The sequence below is a fragment of the Magallana gigas genome, chromosome 4, assembly GCF_963853765.1.
Source record: "Magallana gigas chromosome 4, xbMagGiga1.1, whole genome shotgun sequence".
NCBI lineage: Eukaryota > Metazoa > Mollusca > Bivalvia > Ostreida > Ostreidae > Magallana > Magallana gigas.
In genome coordinates, this window is record NC_088856.1 from 40,829,097 (window position 1) to 40,839,399 (window position 10,303).

Genomic DNA, 10,303 nt, shown 5'->3' on the forward strand with positions numbered 1-10,303 from the left:
CTACAGTTCTGCAGCTACAGTGGTAGTAGCGAGCGCAGCTAAACGAACTCTAAGAACCAGTGCGCGCGCGAAAAAGAACGAGCTAAACCTACAGATTCATTAAGATTTTTTTTTTGCCAACATCCCATAATGCTCTCTGGCGCGCTCTCTCTCTCTCTCTCTCTCTCTCTCTCTCTCTCTCTTTCTCTCTCTCTCTCTCTCTCTCTCTCTTTCTGAAAAATTCTTTGATGTTAGTTTATTATCGTCAAAATACCACTTACACATAGTTGACAATGATGCAAAATACCATGCTGCGCTCGCCCCAACGGCAGCACCGTAAAACATATTACTGTAGAATTTACACTCTACACTTCATTATAATTCTAGCTTCATGTACATGTAACTTTGGGTATCATTTGAGAATTGAGTTAAAATGATTGTACATTAAACTCACATAGTTATTATGATCAACAAGGACCTTGCTATTATACTTAGAGGGGGAAAAACCGTCATCACTTTGCAGTTCTACGTTGATACTGAGGCGTTTCACACGGGTATAATAATATACATTTATTTAAAAAATTAAATGTGTAGATAAAAAAAGATGTTTTGCACGTGTATCACACAAATTTATTCGACTTGTGCTGCCAAGTCAATATATGATATATCTGGAATATATGATATATTTATATTATTTTTAGCAAAACCCAATGACTAGACTAGAGAACTCATGGGATTTTTACATGCACATTTACCTATACATGTATGTAATACAATAATATTTTTGAGTGACGTTTGAAGCAAATTAAAAATAAAAGGGGGGGGGGTCTTATCGGCGTAAATCCCGGTATCGTTTTAGTACACAGTCTCTCTCAATAATGGAGAGAATCGATGTGAATCGCACGTGAGTAACCAACGATATGAAGGCAGAAGCACTAACTTGTCCGAAATCTTCAATAGCAAAAAAAGAAGGAAAGTAAAAAAATAATAAATAAAAAAAAAATATAAAAAAAAAAAAATCAAAAAGAAAGCCTATTCTCGGGTTTAGGATTACCACGGTGCTTTGATATAATGCTACTTAACCGGTTAATGATTTGTTTTTAAATCCCAAATTTTAAATCAGGGGTGTGGATCCCGGATTTGAAGTTAAAGAGGCCACCATTTGTAAACAGGGGGCTAAGGCGGCCTTTAGTTGGTCCATGGCAAAGCCCATGGAAGCCCTTGTATTTTGGAGATTACGTGAAAACTGAATGAAGTATTTAAAGCTAGACTCTTGTGATATTTCCTCTCGTAATCTATTTTCTCAACCATCTTAAGAAAGGACTGCGAACGATAGCATTGTCTAGCCGCCTAACTAAAAGTCATTTTTTATTCAATTGTCTAATTAAAGTTATATTTTAATAATAATGTAAACATTTATGTATTTTTTCATTAAATATAGATGATTTGGTCAATTAAAGAGGAATAACTCAGTTTGTAATTTTGGTTAAAATAGCTCATAACGAAAAAGGAAATGTTTTTTAACCCCCCCCCCCCCCCCACGTGAAACAAAAATTACTTTTGAGGGGTTTTACATGTATATAGTGTTATTTAGCATATTCATACCAAAGGGTTTGTTGTTTCACCCGAGGGGGGGGGGGGGGGGGTGGCATGTGTCTACAGACCGAAAAATATTCCAAAAAAAGAATTTTGCTTTGTAAATTTCCCAAAAATAATGAACAGATATGAATTAAAGCCAAATTTTACTTTAATATCTAATGTAAACATGTGATTATTAAGTTTTTATACACATATTGGCCACTAAATAATATTGTCCTCACGCATAGAGACCGATTTCGATGTTTTTTGTAGACCCCCCCCCCCCCCGTAAACAAAACTTTTGTATAAAAATTAATAATTTGACTACAAATTCTATTTTGATATAAATCAATTACAGTGTTGGATTTGATAATACTTTTTAGTAGATAAATTTGTTTTTGAATATCTAACAGAAATTCCAAAATATTTGGATTTAAAGTGTAAGCGGAAAACGGGCGTTAGCGTTCACAGTTCTTCGATTAGGACAAGTAAAAAGAAAGAATCTGTTATTATTTGTTTTTTTAAGATGTCTGTGTTTAAAATATTATTTGAAAATTATTTTATATATTTCAATTATTGTTCGATATAAGTTTAAAATCATATGTAATGCAAGTCTTTTTGAAAGCTTTTCATTGTAAAGATATAGTCAGGCAGTTTTCAATAGATATAAAAAAAAATTGGCAATACATGTATATTTATTTGTTAATTCATCAGCAATGAAAACAACAGTAATTTTAAAATATAACATGTACGAATAAACATGCACATGGTTACATAAATGATGCATATGTAATTCATTGAACACTGTAGATACCAGTCATTGTACACTATCTCAGTGTTGTTGTTACATTGTCTCACAACATACACACACAGTAAATAATTATTGTTATGAAATACATGTATAATGTTCAATGTAGATACTTGTAGACTCTCACTGTGTTGGTACTACATTGTCCCACCCAGAGATTGTTCTCATCATCCACACACACACTACAGGGAATATCTACCCCTTGTTGTGATGTGAGTACTAGAGACAAGAACCGACCGTCCTGATCCAGAAGATGAACTGTGCCACTGATACTTCCACACACCAGGATGTGACCGAGTACATCAGTACATATTCCAAACGGATTAAACCGTGACCCCTGACCTGTGTAGGAGAACCTGTGTTGTCCTGATTTATCCACCACTACTACAGCTTGTTCAATGCCATAGTCTGATACACAGACATCACCATTGATGTTTTCTGTGATGTAGTGTGGTAGACCATACAGTGCCTGTCCTTTGTTGTCTCTCTGTATGTTCTGTATTTCTATCCCTGTCTTGTTGTACCTGGTGACTTTAGAGGGCTCTCCTTCCTTTACCATCCCCACCAGTAAGTCCCCGTTGATGTGGGAGGAGTGTATACTGATTGGTTCCCAGTCTCCTGTTTTAATGAATTCAGTGATTGCATTATCCGGTGTTATCCTATTGATGACTTTGTTGCGTTTGTCTGTATAGATCAGATCCCCGTCCTGTGTGTCTGTGTGGTAGCCTTGAGTTCCACCACTGGTTTTTGTCTTCTGTAGCTGATTCCCCTGTAGATCTGTGTGGACAAGGTTACTACGATGATCACTGACCCAGAGTCTGCCTAATTTACCCAGTGATATATGATATACCCAGTCAACACCTGCTACTGTGTACTCCCTGACCTTGGTGACAGAGGGATACAGAGACAGTGTTTGTTTCATGTCAGATTTCTCTCTGTATTGTTTCCTCTGTTTCCCTGTAGGTTTCTTTGAAGAGGCAGTCTCCATGGGTTTAATTTTTCGGTTTTCTGCTTTTGTGTTTGGAACAGTTACTCTACCCAGCAGTTTGGCGACATCTTCCTTGCTATGTTGACCAGCAGTAAATACGGGTGGGACTGGTTTGGATGTCTCTGGTATGGGTCGAATTATAAGGTTTTTTGATTTGAGAGATAATGTTAAATGTTCTATTTTTGAGGGAGATAGGTAACCATAATATGTTTGGATTAAATCATTAAGATAGTTGATGAAGTCATCTATTTCTTGGTTTTGACCGTTTAATGTTTCTAATAATGACTGTTCTATTTTGTTGACTTGTTCTATATTATCTGATGTGACTGCATCTACCATTCTTTTCACAGACTCAGCTTCAGCCCTCATTGCTGTTCTTATACCTTCCATGATCTTCTTTATTTCTGTGACATCTCCAGCAATTTCTATTTTCACGTCTTGAGAAACTGGCTCAAAATAATTTCGAATTTTGTCAATTTCCTCTTGATATTGCGATACCTTTTCAGCAAAGACAATTTCTAGATCAGTAAATACGTGGCCGCGGTGTTTTTTAATGGCTGTGCATTTAGAACAAATGGGAATCTGGCATTCCTCACAGAGAAGTTCTATGTCTTTTGTTGGGTGGATCTTGCATTTCTCTACAGGAATTCGACGTTTGCGTTGTTTATAATGGACAACTTCATGATTCTTAGTTTTCTTGTTCTTCTGATGTTCATCTCTGCATTGTTCACACATTGGTTGGTGACAGTCATTGCAGTAAAACTGACAGTTCTTCTTACAGTCTTCAGTGCCACACACCAAATAATGCTGAGCGTCGGGTGGTGCTAGGGATTCAGATAATGCCATCTGGAATGGTAAAAGTACATATAAGTTATTAATTGTATTTGTTATCAAAAATCATTCACAACTCTGAATATAAGACCAATCCACTCCCCTTCCCCCTACACACATACAGGTACTCAAATTGATATGTTTGTATTGAGAAATATTTACATTTTCAACTGTCTTTGTCTGTGAAAACATTACGAATCAATGATGAACCCTAAAACCCATTAACTTCATAAAACATGAGTGGCACTAAATGGGCGTGTCTTATACATGTAGTACAACCGAAAAACGGTATTGGCTGCGCCGCGTAGTATTACAAAGCATATGCTACATAAAAAATAGTGGTTTTAAAATAAAGTTGTTTTAAAGTGAACAAATTGGAAATAATGTAAATATAAGTAATGAGGAATCATTCTTTGAATATTATGAAGGGATAATTTTGGTCGGAGCGTGGTCAAATCTATTATAAACCCCTTTGGGCTTTATTTGATTTGAATACGCTCCGACCGAAATTATCACCTCATAATACTCAAAGAACGATTCCTTATTCCTTAATAATCTTCTGAATCAGCAGATACATATAGGAATTATGGCATTCCGGTATACACTGTAATGTCACACTTTGAGGTAGAGGGAATTTATTGGTCCATTCCGTATTATCAACTTATCTATATATCTTTGTTATGTACAAGAGGGAATCCGGAATTTTTAGTGTACATGTCCTAATATTTATATAATAATGGGCAGAAAATATAATGCCGGTATATTATAAGGTAAATTGCTACCCTTTACAAATCAATTATTTGTTTACATCAGAAACTGTCAATTATCAGGTCTAGGCAACCTCCGTTTTTGGAGGATAGATTTTATCCTCCAAAATTTGAGGATAGATGTTTGCGCCCCCTGGTGGATCTTTTCAGATGAAGGGCAATTAACTCTGTTTTTACAAAGGGAGTTAACTATGAATAAAATAATAATATAATTAGTATACAATAAAACTTTCACCTTATTTAGCTATCAATAATCATATTAATAGATAATATTTAATAGATATTTAAGTTTAAATAATTGCAGGGCTGATTTTAAAGAAAAATATCTTATGTGAAGACTCTTACATTTTTTTCAATATTCGGGATAATTGATATCTATAAATGGTATCATTTTGATTAATAAAATTTAACAATGTCTTTTTGTGTGAAGGGATTAAATTTAAATGATACTTTATAACCTGTGAATTAATTAGAATAAGTCTTGCTACAAAGTTCCTAAGGTATATGCAAACATTTACTTTGTACATGTACAATATAGCAGATTAAGATATCTATTATGTGTGCCTAAACGTGAATAAACTCATTAATGTTTTAATGAGGAATAAACATCACTATTTTGTGATTTTTATTAAATGAAACAGATGTAAATAGTCTATGTCATTTGTAAAACTGAATACAGGAAGTACACACTTTCAAAGCATATTGTGAAAATACTTTACATAGAATTTCAAATCGCCGCATACAATCATTAGTTTATTTCCTTATTAATAACTTTAATTCCCAAATGGTCTGGTGCTTGCATTTTCTCATTAATGATATGCACGAAGCCTTTAAAATATACCCATGCTATCCTCCAAAAATGGAGGATAATTTCACCCACAATGCAAAGTGACTTTCCATATATGGTAAAAATCAGCAGCAATCTTGAAATTGAGCTAACTTCCAAAAACGGAGGTTGCCTAGACCCGATTATAGTTGCGTTATTAACAAGTGCAAAACATATATAAAAATATTAATGTTGAACTACGCTAGAAAATATGTCAACTTCTGTACCGTCATGGGAAATATAACCTATGTTTTTTTCTATTGTATCAAACAAAATTATTTTAACTTACTGTAAAGTCTGTAGCAAGGAAACCCGGTGACGCCTTCAGCTAGCTAGAGATCAGAGTGAGAAAATACGACACTTCCTTGTTGAGCTAAAATTAGATTTAAACCTTTTTCGTCTACATTGTTTTATAGAGGGTTTTAATTCTTTGTGACGAGCCAAACCGTACAGACGAGTGTAAAGACAGGTTTCTTTTTTAATCAGCAGGCACGTAGCATCGGGTGGGGGGGGGGGGCTGCCCTCCCCCTCTCTACTTTCAAAAGAATCATCAGTAATCTATTTAATAATTAAAGCAATATGAGCTGTATTTTTAGAATTTTTTTTTGCTGCAAAAATCTGCTAGTATATAGGATGAGTCTGCATGTAAATTAAACTCATATGATAAATTAGATTTGAAATAAATCATTAATCTTCGTCAGAAGAAAGATTTCTCTTCTAAGGAATATATAGGAGATCAACTTTTGCACAGGTTGACACATCTTCGCTAGCCAAGGGTTTACGATCCACTCTGCTAGAGGAGCACAGTGGATCGTAAACCCTTGGCTAGCGAAGATGAGGATGACAATAATTCAATTTTGCTTCATTTAACAGGTCTGAGAAAATGCAAGCACCAGACCATTTGGGAATTAACGTTAAGGAAATAAACTAATGATTGTATGCGGTGATTTGAAATTCTATGTATAGTATTTTCACAATATGCTTTGAAAGTGTGTACTTCCTGTGTTCAGTTTTACAAATGACATAAACTATTTACATCTGTTTCATTTAATAAAAATCACAAAAAAGTGATGTTTATTCCTCATTAAAACATTAATGTGAGAGTCTTCACATAAGATATTTTTCTTTAAAATCAGCCCTGCATTTATTAAAACTTAAATATTTATTAAATATTATCAATAAATATAATTATTAATAGCTGAATAAGGTGATATTTTTATTGTATAATAATTATATTTTATTCATAGTAAACTCCCTTTGTAAAAACAGAGTTAATTGCCCTTCATCTGAAAAGATCCACCAGGGGGTGCAAACATCTATCCTCCAATTTTGGAGGATAAAATCTATCCTCCATAAACGGAGGTTGCCTAGACCTGTTTAAGGCTTCTTTACGGCTTTTCCAATAAAAATATGGCAAACAGAACCATATAACCATAATATTTTTGTCATTTTAGTAGAAAATAACATTTTTCGTTAAAAAAAATCAGCATGAAAATTGCAGCTCAAATTGCTTTAAATATCCGTAAACCAAGTATAATTACTATTTTTAAGAATACATAAAAATTAGATGTAATGCTATGAGAATTAATAAAATTATTGGTTTGTATATTGAAGTCAAATACCTTCTGTAAGTATAACTAAAGGTACATGTACAATGTATTAGTATATACTGGTGTCTCTGCAAATTGATAACATGTAATACCATATACATGTACATGTATATTAGCTTCATGTACTAACATAATTAAGTGCGAAAACGTCTGAAAATACATTACTTACATGTATATATTTATGAGAAAAAGTGGTGAGGGGGGCTATTTCTTTTATATAATTCTAAATCAAAAACATCTTCCAAAGGCGAGAGTTTCTGGTCCGCTCCGCTCTACAGAAACGTGGGAAGGTATTATTGTAAGCTTTTAAATTGAGATTTTTGTTGTTGTTGGTGTTTAATCATCAAAATCCCTTCAAAACTACATGTATATGATTAAATAGAAAGTTAACATAAAGACTAGAACATAAGAGAGATTGTAGATTTAATTTTGATTTTGACAGATTTGTGGTTATTTAAATTGCGTTGAAATTGCGATAAATGCTCACACTTGTTGCTGAAATTATTTGTTTACAAAGAAAAAAAACTATCGACAAACCCCGGGGGAATGTGACTAAAATGGATTTCAACTTTGGATCCACGGGTTTTCTTTATATACATGTGCTCAATTAAAACATTTTTACCAGTCTAATGTAGAGTTATCCCACGAATTCCCCCCCCCCCCAAAAAAAAAAAAAATGAAGATCTACTCACAATTTGCTCATTTTATTTACCATGCATGCAGTGATCGACAACCTAAAAGGCACGTACATGTACCAAAGACATGTTATTTATGTCTCTGCATGTACGTAGCATCGTTTGTGAAAAAAAGGCAACTTCTCAAAATCACGAAAATCCTAATAGCAGAGCATAGCGTACCTATAATTAACTTCAGCCCTGCCCCCTTCCCCCCAATGCTTCGTGCCTGATTTAGGGGGTGTGCCCCTTTAAAAACATGTACATTGTACATCAGTAAATGATTGATTCATTCATTATGTCTACACGGCAAGCCCCGACGCCCCTCCCCCAGGTTCCGACGCCCATGGTTTTTTTTAAAGTGTGTAATGCAGTCAGGGTCGACTCGTATATATACTAACGTCCCTGATGCAGTGCAGTCCGCTGAATTTTCTATGAAGCAATATTTTCGCGCCATTTAATTTGAATTTTGCTCTTTAGTAGAGGGAGATAAAAAGTTTAAGTCTGTAGGATGCAGCGAGGAAAGAAGGGGAAACAGGTTGCAAAGTGTTTAAAGTGATTTAATTACTTAATTTTTGGTTTGACATTTGAAATTAAGTCAACACACTGGTCAAAATTGAATAACATCTTGCAAATAACACTCTGTTTAGCTTCTTTTAAATTTTAACGTACACTAGGCTAATTCTAATTCGAGTTATTTTGTTGAACCATCTGAACGGTTGTTTCTACGCAAATTTTGCACAATTTAACCTTAGATCGATTTTATAGTGTACGCTCATGTATTAGGGCCTATAAGGTAAAACGGCACTTAATTAGGCTGAATCTTGATTTAAAGAAAGCTGGTTCATTTTAAATGCAAAACATTTTTGATGCATTTTAGAATATCGTTAAGAAAACAGGGGTGGTAACTCAATGTTCTTGTATTGATGAACCATGTGACTTCCCATACAATATCGTTGCAAATTTTATCAAGAAAATATATTATAAAATGAAAATATATTTGAAAATCATGGAAGTTATGTATTATATATCTGTATAATCATTTCAGGGTGAATTATTATGTTTTCATTTATAATGCCACTATTGCGTTTGCCTTGAGAGCAGAGACATAATAAATTATAACAGAGATTGGCAGCTGATCGAAATCCTGCGGTCCTTATTGTAAAGTGTTTTTAGTTTAAATCAGTATATCTTTCTAATAAACAATTATATAGAAATATAAACAGCTAAAACCTATTACCAAAAACATTCAAAAAATGATATTTTCATTTGTTTATGTCAATTATAAACAATATTAATTAACGTCCGAGATTTCGCCGATGATTTATACATGTAGCTGGCCAATATATTTTCTATATATTAATCTTATTTTTCAATTTTTTGTTTCCAAAATGTCTAAAACCTATGCACACTTTTCATTAAAACAATATACTTTTGGTTTAAGATCATTATCTCAGTTCACTAAAATGTAGTTCTCAAAGTAAGGTCCGTCCTGTACCATTTTTCAACAACAAAACACGCTAATGGCGGAGTTCCCAATCTCTGTTATTTATATCTCTGCTTGAGAGTAAAAAAACATTTATACAGTTACAAACATTATATTCAAATCACATTTCTCTTTACATGTGTAAGAATAATAATTGTAAGTACAATTGCAATTCATGTACTAAAAGTAATGTTTATTCATGCCCTGCTGTTTCGGAAATCAACAATGCAATGCGATATATTATATTTATCATGTTTATTGCATGTACTGTAATGCTTTCGCATTACATTAACAGAGCTGACAAATGATATAACATGCTGATCATTCCTTTAAAAAAAATACTTGTTTCTTCCATGGCCTCATATGTCCTCCTGGGCACGGAGAGGATAAGACGAAGATATTCTTTGTGTAATGCATGTGTCATTGTTAGGAAAAAGCGTAATGAGTTACTTTTCAAGTCTGTTAAAATTACTGTTTAAGTCTTTCCAATAACCAAGGGATACTGGAACAGCGTCGTGCAAAGACTGTAGATCTAATGATCGACGTATCTTACATGTATAGTGAAATGAATTATTTATTGTGCAGTTTAGTGATTTTGATTAGAGTAAATAAAAAATCATATCTATCAATGTCAAAATTTCTCCTTTTTTATGTAGGTAACTTAATGACCATGTCAAATCAGGAGTTTTCAGTAACTGGATTATGAATAAGTAGGGCCTCACAGGGGGTACCTAAACACCAGCAGATCCAAGAAAA

General features: G+C 33.7%; 1 protein-coding gene across 1 annotated transcript; it reads right to left on the minus strand.

Annotated features, from left to right (window-relative positions):
* Positions 1–2,465: 2,465 nt before the first annotated feature.
* On the minus strand, positions 2,466–4,199 carry LOC136275072 (tripartite motif-containing protein 5-like). Its single transcript, XM_066083360.1, has one exon. The coding sequence runs from the start codon at positions 4,197–4,199 to the stop codon at positions 2,466–2,468; it is 1,734 nt and encodes a 577-aa protein (XP_065939432.1).
* Between the last annotated feature and the right edge of the window lie 6,104 nt (positions 4,200–10,303).

Bases quoted from the DNA above. Each gene is read 5' to 3' on its own strand.
- LOC136275072 (XM_066083360.1), bottom strand. From the start codon at position 4,199: ATGGCATTATCTGAATCCCTAGCACCACCCGACGCTCAGCATTATTTG.